The 19536-nt window shown below is 42.9% G+C and overlaps 1 protein-coding gene across 6 annotated transcripts in view; it reads right to left on the bottom strand.

The window, feature by feature from the left end:
* Positions 1-17562, bottom strand: part of CDC42BPA (CDC42 binding protein kinase alpha) — a 320075-nt gene extending 302513 nt beyond the window's left edge. For 2 of the 6 annotated variants that reach the window (XM_061625008.1, XM_061625007.1), the window contains exon 1: positions 15696-17562. In XM_061625008.1, the coding sequence (XP_061480992.1) occupies positions 15696-15873 (178 nt within the window). In that variant the 5' untranslated portion in view covers positions 15874-17562. The remainder of the gene's footprint in view (positions 1-15695) is intronic. The other 4 variants (XM_061625002.1, XM_061625003.1, XM_061625005.1 and 1 more) reach the window with 2 other exon arrangements.
* Positions 17563-19536: the final 1974 nt, after the last annotated feature.

Genomic DNA, 19536 nt, shown 5'->3' with positions numbered 1-19536 from the left:
TTCTCGTTCCTTTTTTTATCTCTCCCCCTCCCTTTTTTCTTATTTCCCGCAGTTTTAGTGCTCGTTTCTCCACTGCATAGACAGAACAGTCTTCAACACTGAAAAGAATGGGGAAGCTGTTTTTCTTACACAGTAGTTCAGAGAAGCCCAACAAAGCCTCAAATTTCACTGCAGCATAGGATAAGCATGGTTATTCTGTTCAAGTTGTCTGGTGTATCAGCCTTGCAGATAAGCAAAAAAGATAAAATCTGGAGAGTGGGTGAGGTTTAACTAGCTGTCATCCTACAAATACTCATGTATATCACAGATCATAGAATCACAGAATAGTATAGTTGGGTTGGAAGGGGCCTATAAGGCCATCAAGTCCAACCCCCTGCTCAATGCAGGAATCCAAATCAAAGCATTCCCAACAGATCGCTGTCCAGCTGCCTCTTGAAGGACTCCAGTGTCGGAGAGCCTACTGCCTCTCTAGGTAATTGATTTCATTGTCGTATGGCTCTAACAGTTAGGAGGTTTTTCCTGATGTCTAGTCAAAATCTGGCTTCCTGAAACTTGAGCCCATTATTCTGTGTCCTGCACTCTGGGACGACCGAGAAGAGATCCCGGCCCTCCTCTATGTGACAACTTTCATGTACTTGAAGAGTGCTATCATATCTCCCCTCAGTCTTCTCTTCTCCAGGCTAGACATGCCCAGTTCAGTCTCTCCTCTTAGTGCTTGGTTTCTAGTCCCCTGATCATCCTTGTTGCTCTCCTCTGAACCCGTTCCAGTTTGTCTGCATCCTTTTTGAAGTGCGGAGACCAGAACTGGACGCAGTATTAAAGATGAGGCCTAACCAGTGCTGAATAGAGGGGAACTAATACTTCATGCGATTTAGAAACTATACTTCTGTTAATGCAGCCTAATATAGCATTTGCCTTTTTTGCAGCCACATCGCACTGTTGGCTCATATTCAGCTTGTGATCAACGACAATTCCAAGATTCTTCTCACATGTCGTATTGCTGAGTCAAGTATCCCCCATCTTATAACTGTGCATTTGGTTTCTTTTTCCTAAGTGTAGAACTTCGCATTTATCACTGTTGAATTTCATTCTGCTGTTTTCAGCCCAATGCTCCAGCCTATCAAGGTCCCTTTAAATTTTGTTTCTGTCTTCCACGGTATTAGCTATGCCCCCCAATTTTGTATCATCTGCAGATTTGATAAGCATGCTCTGTACCTCCTCATCCAATTCGTTAATAAAAATGTTGAAGAGCACTGGGCCCAGGACCGAGCCCTGTGGTACCCCACTCGTTACTTCTGCCCAGATTGAGAAGAAACCGTTGATAAGCACTCTTTAAGTATGATTCTGGAGCCACCTGTAGATCCACCTGATAGTTGTTCCATCCAGCCTACATTTAGCTAGCTTGCTAATCAGAATATCATGGGCACTTTGTCAAAAGCTTTGCTGAAGTCAAGGTATATTATGTCCACAGCATTCCCACAGTCTACAAGGGAGGTTACCCGGTCAAAAAATGAGATAAGATTGGCTTGGCAGGATTTGTTATTTATAAATCCATGTTGGCTCCTAGTAATCACTGCATTGTTTTCAAGGTGCTTACAGATCGACTGCTTTATCATCTGCTCCAGAGTTTTTCCAGGGGTTGATGTTAGGCTGACTGGTCTGTAGTTTCGTTTCATCCTTTTTGCCTTTTTTGAAGATAGGGACAACATTAGCTCTCCTCCAGTCATTTGGCACATCACCAGTCCTCCAAGATTTCGCAAAGATAATAGACAGCGGTTCTGAGAGTTCTTCAGCCAATTCCTTTAATACTCTAGGATGCAGTATATCGGGCCCTGCCGATTTGAACTCATTCAAAGTGATTAGGTATTCCTTGTCCATTTGTCTATCAATCTCAAACTCCAATCCTGCCCCTTCTACTTCATGTTTCCTGGAAGGGTCACAGATCCTTTTTTGGGAGAAGGCTGAGCCAAAGTGGGAATTGAGCACTTCTGCCTTTTCTTTGTCATGTTATGATTTTACCATCCTCATTGAGTAGCTGTGCCACCGTTTCTTTTCTCTGTCTTTTACAGATGCACCTGAAGAAAGCTTTTTTGTTGCTTTTAGCATCCCTCACTAACCTAAGCTCATTCTCAGCTTTAGCCTTCCTGACACCATCCCTACAATTCCGTCATACCAGCCTGAACTCTTTCTTTGTGGCCTGGCCTTCTTTCCACTTCCTGTATGTGTCATTTTTTGTTTTCAGGTCAGCTCTAAGCTTTTTGTGAAGCCACATTGGCTTCTTCTTGCTGTTTCCCCCCTTTTTTCCTTGTTGGAATTGCTTGCCATTGCGCTTTTAGAATTTCCTTTTTTAGAAACTCCCACCCATCTTGGACTCCTTTTCTCATTAGGGTCGCTTGCCATGGAACCGTACTTACAATTGTTCTGAGTTTATTAAAATCAGCTTTCCTGAAGTCCAGGGTGCGCGTATGGCTACTCTCAACTTTTGCTTCTGTTAAAATCAAGAATTCAAGTAAGAATTCAAGTATGGTGTGGTCACTTTCCCCCAGAGTTCCCGTAACTTCCACTTCATCCACCAGATCATCTCTACTGGTTACAATCAAGTCCAGGATAGCTGATCCTCTGGTTGCTTCCTCCACTTTCTGTAGGAGAAATTCAGGAGAAATTCTGTAGGAGAAATTCAGGAGAAAGTCAGAAATTTCTTGAGGGACCGTGTTTGGCAGAATTTGTCTCCCAACAGATATTGGGATAATTGAAATCCCCCATTACTACTACATCATGCCTCCTCAAAACACTGGCAATTTGCTTTTCAAAAGCAGGGCCGGTTCTAAAGGGCGGCCAGGTGGGGCACTGGCCCAACAGACCCTGGAGCTACGGGGGGCCCCTCAGCTGCCTCTCTGCTCCCCTTCCACAATCCGCGCCCCCCCACCTCCCCACTTACCTGTCTGCTGACTTTTACCATTGCCCTTAACGAAGATGGCGGCTGCGGTTTTCCTAAGCTACTGCCGCCATCTTAGTTTATGGCAGAGATGCATGCATGCGTGCCATCAGCAAAGATGGCAGTGGGGGCCGTGTGTGTGCACACACACACACCGGGGCCCACGGCAAGCTGATGCCTAAGGGCCCTGGCATTCCTGAAGCCGGCCCTGTTCAAAAGTTACATTCTCGTCTTCTCCTTGATTGGGTGGTCAGTAATAGACTCCATGCACCACATTCCTTTTATTACTTGCCCCATTCATTTTAATCCAGATACTCTCGGTGGAACTACCAAGCTCATCTTCCTGTATTTCTGTGCAGGGATATATATTTTTAACATATAGCGCAACCCCACCTTCCTTTTTATTCCTTCTGTTCATTTTGAACAAGTTATATATCCTTCAATCGCTGTATTCCAGTCATGGGAGTCATCGCACCAAGTTTCAGTTATACCTATCAAGTTGTAATCGCCCTCCTGTATTAAGAGTTCAAGTTCGTCCTGCTTGTTTCCCATGCTCTGCGCATTAGTATACAGGCATCGAAGACCATGTGATTTATAGCTTGGCTTCCTTGCTACAGTTTTCTGAGGACTGTCACTAGTCCCTATTAGAGCCAATCTCGCTGTTCCCGTTACTGTGCACAAGCCTTCATTTGTCGTTACCATCAAGTTTAAATCTCCCTCCCCCTTAGGATTCAGTTTAAAGCCCTCCTGATGAACTTCTCCGTGCTGTGGCCAAACACATTCTTCCCAGTCCTTGTGAGATGCAACCCATCACTTGCCAACAATCAGGGGCATCACTACCGGTGTGCGGAGGGTGCGGCCCACACCCAGGTGTCACCATGAGGGGGGTGACACCCAGAGCCGCCCCGCCCCGCGCCATTGCCCGGCAAGGCTGCTCCAACTCCTCAGAGACGAGCGGGCAGGCGAGACCGGGAGCAGCGTCGGCGGGGCGAGGGAGGCACTCCGGCGTTCCCAGGCCTTCTCCGGCTGGGTGCCCCTCCGGTGCGCGCCCTCCCAGGAGCATGGACAGGGTGGCTGGCCTCGAGTGCGCGCACGCAAGCCCAGCCATCTCGTCCATGCCCCTGGGAGGGCACGCACCGGAGGTCCACACCCCCCCGCAGTCCCCCTAGTGACGCCGCTGCCAACAATCCATCTTCCAGGAAGCATAGCCCGTGGTCACAGAATCCAAATCTCTCACGTCAGCACCACCTTCATAGCCATTCATTCACACGGAGTAGTTTTCTTTCCCTTTCTACTCCTCTTCTAAGTACTGGAAGGATGGATGAAAAAAACTATCTGGGCCCCCAAGTCCTTGAGTTTCCTTCCCAGAGCTTCAAAGTCTGATGTGATTTGGCAGTATCATTTGTTCCTACATGGATGAGGAGAAAGGGATACCTGTCGGTGGGCTTGATGAGTGATGGCAACCCTTCCATCACATCTCTAATCCGTCCTCCTGGTAGACAGCATACCTGGTGAGTCCACGGATCTTCTCGGCATACTTGGGTTTCGATCCCACGCAGTAGGGAGTCTCCCACTACTAGTACTCTTCTCTTCTTCTTGTTGTGGGGCGAGGTTTCATTGGCCCTGCTTGATCGAGCTTCAGCCTCTTGCTCGTTGTCGCACGGGGTCTCCTGTAATTCTTCCACCACAGGCTGTCCTCCAGTCTCATCCTCAAGTGGTTGAAAGCGGTTCCATAGTTCCATTGGTGAAGGGTGTCTTCTACCTCTTCTGCTCCTAACGGTCACCCTTTCCCACAGAGTTTCCTCCACTTTGATGCTCCTCTCCAAAGCAGCCTCCTCTTCTGCTACCACATGCTGTTGCTCTTCCACCTCCACTTCTCTTTGCTGCTGCTGTTCCAGAGTTCTGTCTAAGAACTCTGTGTCTTCTCTTATAGTTCTCAGTGTGGCCACCCGCCATTCCAGGCCTCTCACCTTTTCTTTCAACAGTGCCACGAGCTTGCACTTGTTGCACATGTACGCCATGTTGTTCTCAGGCAAGAAAACAAACATGGCACACACCTTGCAGGTCACAACCACTGGAGTATCCTTCCCGTTTATACTCTCTTCTATCTTTTGTTTCTTTCTAACTACTTATGCAGTGCGCTGTACAAGGAGAATTAGTAATTTGGGTGGGGGTTTTTTAGGGACCTCCCATTGAACTTCTTTGTCAAACTCCTGTTTGCTCTCCCTGGTTGCTCACTCTGTTCACTCACTCTCTGAAAGCTGGCTTGCTTATATGTCCTCACCTGTAGACCAACTAAGACAGCTTGCTCTGCTCTGCTCTGCTAGGAGTCAGGAAACAGAATGAAAGTCTCAGCACTCACAGCTGCTGCTTGTTGCCCTCAGCAGTTCTCAGGCCACACCCTTATGTCAATAGCTAACAAGCCACACCCCTTCCAATCAAGCTGCTATGGAGCCCTTCAGAGCACACGGCTTAGAGCCCACGGCTTCAGAGCCCTCTCGGCCTTTTTCCTTTCATCGCTACAGCTCCTTTGTCAAACTCCTGTTTGCTCTCCCTGTTTGCTCGCTCTCTGAAAGCTGGCTTGCTTATATGTCCTCACCTGTAGACCAACTGAGACAGCTCCCTCTGCTCTGCTCTGCTCTGTTAGGAATCATGAAACAGAATCAGCCAAAGTAGTGGTTCTGGTAAGCAACTTCATTTGATACATTATCACTTACTTGGGTGATTAGTTAACTGCAAGCAAGGCTATACTAGACTGTACATAAGTTATATCCAAAAGATCAGGAAAAGTTGGTATTAATGTACATTAGCCCTCAAGCTCCCTGCCCATGGCACAGCATTACTTGGTCTATAATTTGGTATAATGTGAAATTCAGAGTTGTTAGTTGTTCTCAGCTGAAGGATTCTACTGTATGTGGTTTCCAAATGTTTCTTCTGCCTTATAATAGCACAAATGAAGCCTTATGAAGTTTGCGGATGATACGAAACTGGGAGGGATAGCTAACACAATGGAAGACAGGAATAAAATCCAAAGGGACCTGGATAGACTAGAAAATTGGGCTGAAATTAATAAAATGACATTCAATAACGGCACATGCAGGATTCTGCATTTAGGCCACAAAAACAAAATGCACGGGTACAGGATGGGAAATACCCGGCTTAGCAGTAGTGCGTGTGAGAAGGACCTTGGAATTGTAGTGGATTGCAAGTTGAACATGACCCAGCAGTGTGATGCTGCGGCAAAAAAGGCAAACGCGGTTTTGGGCTGCATAAACAGAGCTATAGTTTCCAGGTCGAGGGAAGTAATAGTCCCACTATATTCTGCATTGGTCAGGCCTCATCTGGAATACTGCGTTCAGTTCTGGGCGCCTCATTTTAAGAAAGATATAGACAAGTTAGAGCTGGTTCAGAAGAGGGCGACGAGGATGATAGCTGGTATGGAGAACAAGTCTTATGAGGAAAGGTTGAAGGAACTTGGCATGTTCAGTCTGGTGAAGAGAAGGCTGAGGGGTGATATGATTGCACTCTTTAAGCACCTGAAGGGCTGTCACATGGAGGAGGGTACAGATTTGTTCTCTGCTGCCCCAGAGGGTAGGACTAGGTCTAATGGTTTTAAGTTGCAGGAGCGTAGATTCAGATTGGACATTAGAAGGAACTTCTTGACAGTAAGGGCGGTTCGGCAATGGAACCGACTGCCTAGGGAGGTGGTGGGATCCCCTTCACTGGATGTCTTCAAGCAGAGGCTGGACAGCTATCTGCGGGAGATGCTCTAGCTGTGGATTTCCTGCTGTGAGCAGGGGGTTGGACTCGATGGCCTACAAGGCCCCTTCCAACTCTATGATTCTATGAAATATGTTTTGCTTTAGGGGGGAATAACATGCTTCTCCTCACCTTCCCCAAGTTCTAGCTTCTATGGTTGTCAAGGAAAGCTATACTATGTCATATACGTCACTATACATTATTAATTAAATTCATAACCAAAATGAACTCATGGCCCTTGCAGACAAAATACTGGATTCAGGCACAATACCTAAAGCTTCAGAAATGCTTAAGCCATAATTAATTTGTAAATATTGTCATGAGGCTTGCAACGTAGCTTCTAAAATCATTCAGATCTCTCTACTTTTATTTCTTCTAACCAAATGCATAACAAGTATTTAGGATGGTATAATAGAAATGTCTAAAATTCTTGCAGATAAAGCATTAAATATTAGTCTCCTGTTTCCATTCACGAATGTGGCTGTAATCTTCTGAAATTAAAACAATCTACCCCACACTCCCAGGACAAACTATAGCTATATTAAAAATGGACTGCCTTCAAGTCGATCCCGACTTATGGTGACCCTATGAATAGGGTTTTCATGGTAAACGGTACTCAGAAAGGGATTACCATTGCCTCCCTCTGAGGCTAGTCCTACCCAGCTGGCTAGGGCCTGCTCAGCTTGCCACAGCTGCACAAGCCAACCCGTTCCTTGTCCACAACTGCCAGCTGGGGGGCAACTGGGCTCTTTGAGACTATGCAGCTTGCCCACGGCTGCACAGGTGGCAGGGCATGTAACCCCTGAGCCACTCACTGTGGAGCTGATCTTTAGCTGGCCCTTGACACCCAGGTGAAATGAGCAGGGATGTGAACTCACAGACTCTGGATTCCCAGCCAGGCACTCTTGCCCACTGTGCTATACCATCTGTATAGCTTTATTAAAACAAAACAAAAAAAGCAGCTACACAAGGCCCTTTTAAGATCCCACACTTGTTTCTGGCCTCCCTACCAGACACTATGTACTGTATGTCCAAAGATGCTATTTGTAGTAAACAGCATCTTGGGGAGCAAAAAGTAGCCAGGGGGGCCTTTTTATCAGAAAACCAACATGAGAAACACTATCTGGATCAGGACGCATGCAACTGTTTTTTTCTTCAAAGTAAAAGTGCCCAGCTTAGGCACACATTTAACTCTCCTGAGAACACGTGGGCCTGTTGAACCCACCATCCTTTACCTTTAAGTCTACAAGCCCAAGCCTTGCAAACCAGCAACCACAGGTAAGCACTGGGAGCTTTACAGCACCAGGTCCCATACTTAAGTTCAAGGTAAGAAATACCTTTGGTGACTTGAGCACCCTGGATGCTCCAATCTTAGAGTAATGCCCTGGAAGATTACACAACAACTTTTCTGCCAGTCTGGGAGTCTCCCTGGATCTTCCCCATCCTGAATACCATCTCTACCAAGGGAGAAAGAGAGCCCAAGGAGTTGGAATTCCTGCCACCAGAGATGTAGGCAGTCATGCCCTAAACTAAGGATTGTTATAGGTAAGAGGCTTTCTATCTTGCTGTTCCCTTCTCCTGTATCTTCTCCAAAAGCCTCCTTTCATTCCTGGTGCTTTGGAGCAGAAGGTTGGCCCCCTGCTCCTCTAAGCTGGAGTAGGACAGACTTTCCCCTGTCCTGTTGCTCCCGTCCAACTTGTTTGTGCAGACCATACTTTTTGCCCTCCTGTCTTCTTTGTTTTCTCAAGTCCCACTCTTCATGCTCCTTTCTGCCTGGTTTCTTCAGGTCATTTCATAGCTGCCTTGAGGCCATATCCTTCTGGTGACCAGTGACGGTACTGAGTCTATACAAATCTAGAGTTCCCCTCAAATTAGCACAAACCACAGTTGGCTTCCAGTCAAGAAAACATTTAGGTTGAATTTATTTTCTAGGTTTTTTTAAGTAAAAGTGTGCATGTGAGAGAATGTGAGTGTGTGTGTGTGTGTGTGTGTGTGTGTGTTAGAGTGAGTGAGTGAGTGAGAGAGAGATAACATTTATAGCACAAACCTAAATATATTTAGTCTGAAGTTAAGTTCTGTTCGAGTTCAATGCAATTTACTCTCAAGTTTATCTGTAAACTGTTACTGCTGTTATTAATGGTCACTTAAAACGTCATGCATATTGTTTTTCAATGAATTGAACATGATATCATAATGGTGATGCTATGAAATTACTGGGTGCAGAACCAGAGTAACTGTTTATGTTTGTCAGATTTCATGATTTATTTTAAATCAATTTTGGCTTTAATGTGATTGTTTTGCAATTGTTCTCTTTTATGGGTTTTCCAATGTGAGTGTATTATTTTCTGATTGTCCTGATGCGTAACCTATATGGATTGGAAAGGAAAGGGTGTGAGACAGGGGAGTATTTTATCACCCTGTTTGTTTAATCTATACGCAGAATATATCATATGGAAAGCAGGATTGAACCAAGAAGAAGGAGGTGTGAAAATTAGAGGGAGAAATATCAATAATTGAAGATATGCAGATGATACCATACTCTTAGCAGAAACCAGTAACTATTTGAAACGAATGCTGATGAAAGTTAAAGAGGAAAGCACAAAAGCAGGACTACAGCTGAATGTCAAAAAGACTCAAGTAATGACAACAGAAGATTTATGTAACTTTAAAGTTGACAATGAGGACATTGAGCTTGTCAAGGATTATCAATACCTTGGCACAGTCATTAACCAAAATGGAGACAATAGTCAAGAAATCAGAAGAAGGCTAGGACTGGGGAGGGCAGCTGTGAGAGAACTAGAAAAGGTCCTCAAACGCAAAGATGTATCACTGAACACTAAACTCAGGATCATTCAGACCATGGTATTCCCAATCTCTATGTATGGATGTGAAAGTTGGACCGTGGAAAAAACAGATAGGAGAAAAATCAACTCATTTGAAATGTGGTGTTGGAGGAGAGCTTTGCGGACACCATGGACTGCGAAAAAGACAAATAATTGGGTGTTAGAACAAATTAAACCAGAACTATCGCTAGAAGCTAAAATGGTGAAACTGAGGTTATCATACTTTGGACACATAATGAGAAGACATGATTCGTTAGAAAAGACAATAATGCTGGGAAAAAACGAAGGGAGTAGAAAAAGAGGAAGGCCAAACAAGAGATGGATTGATTCCATAAAGGAAGACACAGACATGAATTTACAAGATCTGAGAAGTCTCGTTCACAACAGATGCAGTTGGAGGTCACCGATTCATAGGGTCGCCATAAGTCGTAGTCGACTTGAAGGCATATAACAACAACAAAGCCTTGGAAAATGAACAAGTTTCACAGTGGAACAGCAGATGTGTCATCTGGAAATCAAAGCTGAATTCTTAACTTAGAAAACAGTCCTACATTTATCATAGGCTCTCCACAGAAGTCAGAGTAAAAATAGTCAGTACTCAGCAAGCCATTCAAAAGCAGGTCCAAAATAAATGTGAAAATGGAGAATAGGCCAAATAATACTGGAAAAACATGTTGGGAAGTTAGTACAGTAGCATGGCTAATTGCAGCTTTGCTGTGCTTGTTATTCTCACTTAAAATGGTTAACTTCAGTCTGACAGTTGAGAGCTCACTTAAAGGATACTCCCATGCTCTTCTCCATCAATTACATTTCGTGTTTAAATACTTAATATCCAGACAACAAAGCTTTTTTAATTCAGTGACCATAGGACACAGTTTGACACATATAAATGTGTGCATTAGATTAGCCCTACTATGCATGAACTCAGCCTCAAAGTCAGAAACAAGATAAATACTTCTAGCCAAGCATATGGATGTTGCTTATCTCTTCCTCCAGTTCCAATTCCGAAAAGATTATATATGTAATCTTCCACCATATATGCTGAGTATAATCCCTTTGCTGTCCATGACAATTTTCTATTTCACGTTAATGTATTTTGAAGGTCTTGAATTTGCTGCGTTTCAGACCAAGCAACAAAATATAATGTTAGCAAACACTAGTAGCATATGCTACAGCCTCTACTAAAAATACAAAATTAAATTTAAATGTCTAATCTCTACAAAAAGTTGTTTTTTTACATTTTCAAATTAGCTAACAACTACTAGAGCTGAAGTTCAAGTACTTTAATAGCAAGGTGATTTCAACAACATTCATTTCTACTCTATTATGTAAGGGCTTGGAAAGGTGCAAGATCCACCAACCTCTGTCACATGCATGTGAAGCAAACACTTCCAATGACATAGGGTGAAGGACAAACATTTTTTCTACTAGCCTCTCATGCTGCCCCAACAACATCTTGGGCGGAAGTCTTTCTAGACTACTGTATGAAAGTGGGAAGCTTAAAAGCCTGTATATACAACTAGAGCAGGTGCTCATGCTGATCAAGATTCCAGCCATAACATTTGACCTCCCAAGAACAGAAAGAGAAAAATCAAAATAGAAAAATTATATTCTTCATATCATGGGATATACCATCATTTGTGGAATCACACCATTAGCATTCTTTTAACACTGAAAGTATATGAATGACAAGATTAGTAATTCAGTAACTCCCCAGACTACTTATGAAGTAACAGAATTTTAATATCCCAGACTCCATATAGTGCTATTATATCTCAATATTTTAAAAGAAAGACAATCTTTAATGTGAATTACTGTGGTGCTTGGCTATGTACATACTTCCAACAGGAGTGTTATAAGCAGTTGTGTTTTAACAATGCTTTCCATACAAGTCACAACTCATCCCCTGAATTATTCTTGCCACATTTTTTTCAAATGTTTTTGATATATCTTTAACTAGTTTATTCATCAAGATAAAGAGCCAGGAGTGCTGGACTTGAATGAAAAATATGCCAGCTCTGAAAAACTCTGGTGACTTTTCAGTTTTGGTTTGACTCTATAAAATGGAGCTATGCCATCTGAACACATAAGTCTGTACCTTAAGTTTAGTATTGTGCAAAAGTGGTGTCATAATGATGAGCTAGTACAGCATTACAGCTGACAGAATGAGTTGTGAACCAAGTTCCTTAAGATCTCACCTATTCCATGAACTCAGAAAGTGACCTGAAGCAAGCCACTCCTCTTCAGCCTTAGTTCCCTTTTGCAATACAGGGATAATACTATCAAACCATATTATATGATTATTATAAGGGTAACTAAGATAAGGTATATTAAGGTATATAAGATGCTTTGATCATGTCACAGTGCTATTTAAATGCCAAGTATAATGACTGTAAAAATACAGTTTAAATTACGCCCCACGATTTGAATGCAATTTACAAACAAATTAAAGTAGGATTAGGACTACAGCCTTAAAAGCTCCGTATACATAGTTTTCATTCCAACTCTAGAGACACTGTTGATATCGTATCATCCTTTTAAGAAAAATATTTTTTATTATTTTTTAAATTAACTGATAACATAGTGTTAGTATTTATTTCTCTACTCTTTTATTTCTTACAATCTTCTGCACCCTGTCCTACGGTACATCTTCCAGGGTCACCAGCGACAGTGGATGCTGTTGTACAAAAGCAGGACAACATGCTTTGCATTCTCAAATCTTTCCAGCTGGCAGGCTCCTGTTGCTACAAGGGAAAGATCTCCTTATTCTGTCACTTAACTAGCTTTCAGTGTAGACTAAAACTAGTCATGTGTACATGGATTCACTAGAAAAGACAATAATGCTGGGGAAAACAGAAGGGAGTAGAAAAAGAGGAAGGCCAAACAAGATATGGATTGATTCCATAAAGGAAGCCACAGACCTGAACTTACAAGAGCTGAACAGGGTAGTTCATGACAGATGCTATTGGAAGTCACTGATTCATAGGGTCATCATAAGTCGTAACTGACTTGAAGGCACATAACAACAACAACAACATACATGGAACACACTCAAATAAACACAGTGGCTCAATACTGATATGGCTATGTATTTCCAGGATTTATCATGATTGGCCCTCAAGGACTCCAAAACCACAAATTATCATAACAGAACATTTTCATTCACATTTTCACATCCAGAATATTCTTTTTTAAAAAAAGTTTATATTTTCCATAAACAAATACACGGAGAGCAGGTTTAAAGATAAATAATATTAATCCAAAGATAGCCTATGAAAGTCTAAGACAGTAAGGTACAAGTCAAACAGTCAAACAAAAGCATATAAATATAAACCTTTCTGTAAATATTTTCCTAAGTGTTTACAACTCTGCCACACATATTCTCATTGTAACATGCATTTTAAATAAAGGGCAATGCATAAAGTATTTTTAGAAAGATAGCACTAAATTGATCCATTACGAAACCCAAAAGTTAGAAAAACAGTAACCATACAAAGGTGAAATGAAATGTGAAACATATCAACTCAACATGTTATCCTTTGATTCACTATCCTTCACGCATACATCTCCAAGCATTTTACAAAAACATAACAGTGCTTCCAGGAAAACATTTTCCCCACTTTCCAGTTAAAGAAACTATGACAAAGACGGTACAAAAGAAAAAAAGATGGGTCTACAAGGCCACTCCATTGGCTCCAAGAGACCAGCTTCATCAAGCGCCTCCCTCAACTGTTATCTAGCAACAGCCATTCCATCAGGCTACAGCAAAGAAAGGGTTAATCCATCAGCTCTGCTGGACGACCAGTTCCATCAGGCTTTTTGGAACCATTTCCATTTGGACCGGTAAGAGTTTTGTAGCAGCATTTGTCTCCCCCACTCCTCCCCCCCATCTTTTTTTCCTTTTGTGTTGCATCTTTTAGATCGTAAACCTGTGAGCAGGGAATGCCCTATTACTTAGCTTATACAAGCTGCTGGGAGCCTTTTTGGCTGAAAAGGCTAAAAATGCTTTAAATAAGTAAAATAGCCAACCTCCTGATCAAAAGAAGAAGTCATCTCAATGACTTCAAAATGAAGGATTTTACTAATATATTTCCAATATGACTGAGCTGTTGCAACCCTTACAAACAGTCCCATACTATCTGTTTAACTGAAGAAGAGTCATAAAAGCAAAAGCTGTAGCCTTTATTCCCTACATTACATTTCCTGTTCCCCATAAGCTTTACAGGACCTGCACTATCCTACAAGCTACCTTCAAATACCCATTGTTAATTTCTATGTGCCTGCTGTGTGGGTGGGTGTGATACACATATGTGTGGTATAGTGGTTAGTGTCCGACTGGGACCTGGGAGACCAGGGTTCAAATCCCTGCTAGGCCATGAAGCTGACTGGGTGACCTTGAACCAGTCACTGTCTCACAGACTAACCTACCACACAGGGATGTGTGAGGATAAAATCGGGAGAGGGAAAACCATGTTTGGATGCCACCTTGAGCTCCTTGGAGGAAAGGTGGGATATAAATCAAATAATAAATAAATAAATGAACAAATAAACAAATATGTAAATTATACACAGAATGGATTGGGTATGTGAATGAAAAGAAATTTTTCTTTCTATAGCTGTTTTTTGTGATAATAAGATAAATGTAAATACAGAAGTACATGTACAGAAGTGTACTACAGTCTTCTCACGTAGCATTTTATCTCTCAGTACTGTACAGTATAAATTTCTAATGAGCATACTAATTTAAAAATGTGAATCTTGAAACAACACTTTCACTTGTCAAAGAACTTTCACTAAGAGAATGAAAGATGTATATTCAGTTGAATAGGTCTATGGTCAAGCTCACATCGGTAAGTTTATCCTATATTACTGATATTAATCTGCTCATACAAACCTATTCAGAACAGTTATGTCATCTCCTGTAAAGTATGTTTTCAACACAAGCACTCGAGAAACATTTTATATCAGAGAAACTGCCAAACTTCATTCATACAACCAGGTTAACAATTTCAATCTAGTTTATTTGAAAAGGCATCTACTCAGGAAAATTACTTAGTATCAGGCTGCAACTGTTCTAAACTGTGCCAAAACAAATACAGAAATGTTTAACAGTGCAATCCTACAGACATCTACTATTCTATTTATTTCAATGGTGCTTATTCCCAAGGGGATATACAATTGCACGAGTGACACTTAGCCTACAATCCTATACCTAGCCACTTAAGACCCACAGACATCAGTGGGACTTACTGTTGAATAAACCTCTTTAGGGTTGTGTCGTTACTGCCTAAGCTGCCTAAACTATTTGTATACCAAAAACGCAGAAGAAAGTACACCCTACTAGGTTTGTTTTGATTGCACGATACACAATAGCTTTTCTTTCAGTGATTTTATTACCAAGATTCCAGTTAGTTATTTAATGTTTAAATTAAACAGGTTTAAAAGGTTTTCTAAAAATGTCTCAGTCCTCTTGTGCAATTTTGGCCAAACATTTAAAAAAATACATGTTTATCTACAGTATGACTTTGATGCTTGAAGGTCACACAATAACTACTTTCATGTGACTTCATCTCCTGTGCTCTAACTACTGTACATTTAGAAGGAAATAAATAACCAGCCTTGTCATGATGCCAGCATTGTTCAGTCACCAATTATCATTTGACTTTCATAAAAAAAATCCTAAAACCTTACAATACTGTAGAAAATGCACATGTGCTCCCCACCCCAGCTTTACATTTTCACAATTTGTTTTAGACAGGTCAACAGCAGTTAAGGATACATTCTCTACTTCCACTTCCCCTATTTTTACAGATATTTCTCAGGTAAGTAACATACAATTTCACTATTTTTTTACTCAAGCAAAGTTAAGGGGCAAGTCACATGGTGTTCTGCTGTCACCCATTCTACAGATGTAAACTTCAAATACCGGGCCTTAAAAGGCCACATACACACCTACTGACAGCATCAAGACCAGTACTGCCTAGGAAAATTACATCTGGGATGCCTGATGTAAAATTATGGTTATTTGCTACTTTAAAATTGCACAGTACAACTATAACATAACTCTATAATAATATACCTATAAACATATGCCAGTTAAAAACAAATCATGCAAAAACCTAAAAAGTGACAGGAATTTCATATTTTATCAAACTTACCCCATTCTAGATACTCCAGAATATTCTTCTCTCTCCTCAGGGGTGAATTATTACATTCATCATAAAGGCAGATGAGAATATCCAGCAGTGTTTCCACACTAAAGCACTGCCCATTTGTCTGAGTTGGCCCATCCAAAATAAACTGTTCCAACTGTCTCAAGCGCACCTCTCCAGACATGGTTGCTTCAGTTTTTAATGGGACTTTCCTCAATTATTAGTAGTTGTTATTTTTGAAAAATCTAACACATCAGAATGTTTTAGAGTTTCTAAAAAGTATTTTGAAAAGTCAGTGCTTCTTCGGGATGGTGCTGAGCATACATTGCATCTCAGAATTCCCACTCTGAATGCTGTATCTTAGCTTTTCCACACATGCATATACAATATATACAGAATATGGAAGAAAAATAATTGCCCTAAAATCTGATTTAATACATTTAAAAAGAGAAAATATATACTTTATACATTTAAATAATAATATTAGAAAGAGATTCAACCCAGGACTGAATCCACTCTTCTCTCATAGAGATAGATTTTTAAAGGTCTCCTCCTTCATTCAAAATTCAGATCATGCAACATAATCCCGAAATGAATCCTACTGCATCATTAACGTGTAAAATCCCCATTCAATTTGCATCAGCAATCCACTTGCAAGGAAAAAGCAGCAGAAAGAAAGATATCCGACGACAGGGGGGCAAAAATAAAACGCCTAGGATTTGGAAGGTCTAGTGCTGGAAAATAGCCGCCGCCGCCTCCACCACCCCCTTCGCCTCCATCACTTCCACCTCCACCTCCACCACCTCCACCACCCCTTGGAAAATGCATCAGTGGCAATTCTTCGGAGAGCGGGGGTGGGGAGAAAAGACGGAGGGGAAGGACGAGTCCCCAGAAACAGAGCCTCTCCTCCCGGCTGGCTGTGGAAAGGGTCGAGCTACCTCTCTTCCGTTCCCAAGTCTTCTCTTACAAGCTCTTCAGCAACCCCAAAATAAAGGTGAAGTCTTCCTTTCCTTAGGCCCCCCGCCCTCATGCATTTTGGGGACAGGGTAGAGTCGTAGCTTGGGGAGGGGGAAACAACATTCGCCTTCGCTGAAATACCAGGACGCCCAAGCAAAAGGGAAGGCTGAGCTATAATCCTAGCAAATCCTTTCCATGTCGCTGCGTGTCCTCCTGCTCCTTGTTTGTCTTGAGGGAAGAGGGTGACTAAGGGGGCCGGGATGTTGTTTCTTCTCTATTCCACACACCGAGCCGGCTTCCTCCCTTTAGAAACTGTTGCTGCTGCTTCTATTTTCCAGTCCAGGGGACGAAGTGATGCTGCCCTTGCTTCAGTCCACCGTGTTTAGGGAATCTTCGTAAGGCAAAGAGGACGACGTGGTGATACCTTCCCCCCCTTCGTTTCCTTTTCCTTTGCTCGTCGTCCTCCCCTTCTTTCACACTCCCACCCCCCCCTTACTCCCTACTCCCGACGCCCTCACGCACAAGCCGCTGCTAAAGTCTCAGGATCCAACATGGCGGCCTCTTCCCCCCTTCCCTCCCCAGCAACTGAGCGAGCAGAGCCGCAAAGAGGCAGCACTGGCTGGAAGCTGCTGGGAATGAGAGAGAGGAAAAGTGGGAGAGAAGCTCGCTTTAGAATGGTGGAGCCTGGCAGAGATGCTGCTGCTGCTGTTCTGGCAGCACGGAATGTAGGGATACAGGCGGACTGAGGGGAGGGGACAGCAGCACGGAAACGCCCTGCGGGCTACTGCAGGACCAGGTTGCTAAGCAGAGTTTGGAGCTTCTCTCGCCGGTCTTCGGCTCTTCTCTTTGCCTCTTGGTTACCGCACAAAACTCTTGTTTTCTCTCTCAGACGGCGCAGAGAACTGCTCCCCCCCCATCTCTTTCACTCCCACTTCCTTAGGGCTATTAATCTGCGTTGCTAGTTTGCATTGTATGTCCCACCTCTTAAAAAGAGCCCTCCCCATTTTGTCTCCCTCTTCCAGAGTTTTTAAAAAAGAGGAGGGGGGGTCTTATTTTAGAAAAAGGCAGCTCCATAAGGACCTGGGGGAAAAGGCTCTGTATTTCAAAACTCCCAACAGCTGGTACAGCACAGTGGGGAGGAGAGCCTGGGTGGGAGTCCAGAGTCTGTGAGTTCAACTCCCCGCTCATGTCTCCTGGGTGTCCAGGGCCAGCTAAAGATCACCGCCACAGTGAGTGGCTCAGGGGTTACGTGCCCTGCCACCTGTGCAGCCGTGGGCAAGCTGCATAGTCTCAAGGAGCCCAGTTGCCCCCCAGCTGGCAGTTGCGGACCAGGAAGGGGCTGGCTTGTGCAGCTGTGGCAAGCTGAGCAGGCCCTAGCCATCTGGGGAGGACCAGTCTCAGAGGAAAGCAATGGTAACCCCCCTCTGAATACCGCTTAACCCCATAAGTTGGGATTGACTTAAAGGCAGGCCATTTCCATTCATTTCAAAACTAGCATTGGGGGCCTCTGAAAAAAATGGAAATGGACTGCCTTCAAGTCGATCCCGACTTACGGTGGCCCTATGAATAGGGTTTTCATGGTAAACGGTATTCAGAGGTAGTTTACCATTGCCTTCCTCTGAGGCTGAGAGGCAGTGACTGGCCCAAGGTGACCCAGTGAACTTCATGGCTGTGTGGGGATTCGAACCCTGGTCTCCGAAGTTGTGGTCCAGCACCTTAACCATCACACTGTTTTTAAAAGAAATTAATTGAAAAGGGAAATTTAAAAATAAAAAACGGAAGAGAAACTGTGGTATCCTCAATTTCTCTTGAAACCACATTAAAGTTGCAATCATATCCACTTTCCTGGGAGTAAGTCCCACTGAACTCAGTTGGTTTTTCTGACTGGACATATATATGATTGCACTGAACAGGGTGGTTCATGACAAATGCTATTGGAGGTCATTGATTCATAGGGTCGCTATAAGTTGTAATCGACTTGAAGGCACATAACAGCTGTTAATGTTTGGAAGGAGGTGTGTGTGTGTGTGTACACGCACACACACACCCTTTCACACACAGTGTTGTCTGCACGGCATAGTTTCCCTTGTGTTCACTACTGAAAATGCAGAGTTGGCAAAATAACTAGTGACAACCCTACCACGCTGATTTGGCACTCCTGTAACGCACACTAACTTTTATTTGCTGTCCTTCCAGCACTTCCAAATTTTAGGCAAGTCTTTTTTCTATTGTATATGTATCAGGCCCATAGCTGCGGGGGGGGGGCAAATGGGGGCACCACCCTCCCCAGAGGTGTGCTTTGCCCCCCCCCGATTTTTTTGGGAAATTGTCTTTTTAATTTGTGACATGACAGACAATGACAACCTCCATTTAAAGAAAGATAGCTAGTTTTAAGAACAGGAACAATTTAAGAATAGGACCCTCTGAAAAATTCAGTGAACAAGGCAGGACGAGTACACAACAAGAGCCTCATCTGGAAGATTCCCCCAAAGCCTGCTTACTCAAGATTCCCTGACTGTGGGTGGATTTTTCATGATCACAATCACCCTGTACTTACTTAAGTGATCCTGAACACAACAGCCTGTACAGTAACATGACCCTTGAAGAGTTAAATATTAGAACTTCGTGTTAGACTCCACTCCTTGGACTTTCCTTTGCTCTGCTTTTCTGTTTCAGTTTCATTTGTGTTCTCTATCCAGCCAGCAAAAAAGAAGCATGTTTGTTTGCCCGCAGTAAAAAAGTGTTTTTTTCTGCAGTTATTATAATGAGTAGAGTAGAATTTTTTTAATTGGGTGCTTATTGCTTAAATTGATCTGGGGGGAAAAAGGCTACCCTAAGTTACGCTTTAAAGCACTCACTATACTCACAATCATAGTGGCTATTTTTTCTC

Source organism: Rhineura floridana, chromosome 4 (genome assembly GCF_030035675.1).
Source record: "Rhineura floridana isolate rRhiFlo1 chromosome 4, rRhiFlo1.hap2, whole genome shotgun sequence".
NCBI classification, from domain to species: Eukaryota; Metazoa; Chordata; class Lepidosauria; order Squamata; family Rhineuridae; genus Rhineura; species Rhineura floridana.
This window is presented reverse-complemented; position numbering and strand designations above follow the sequence as displayed.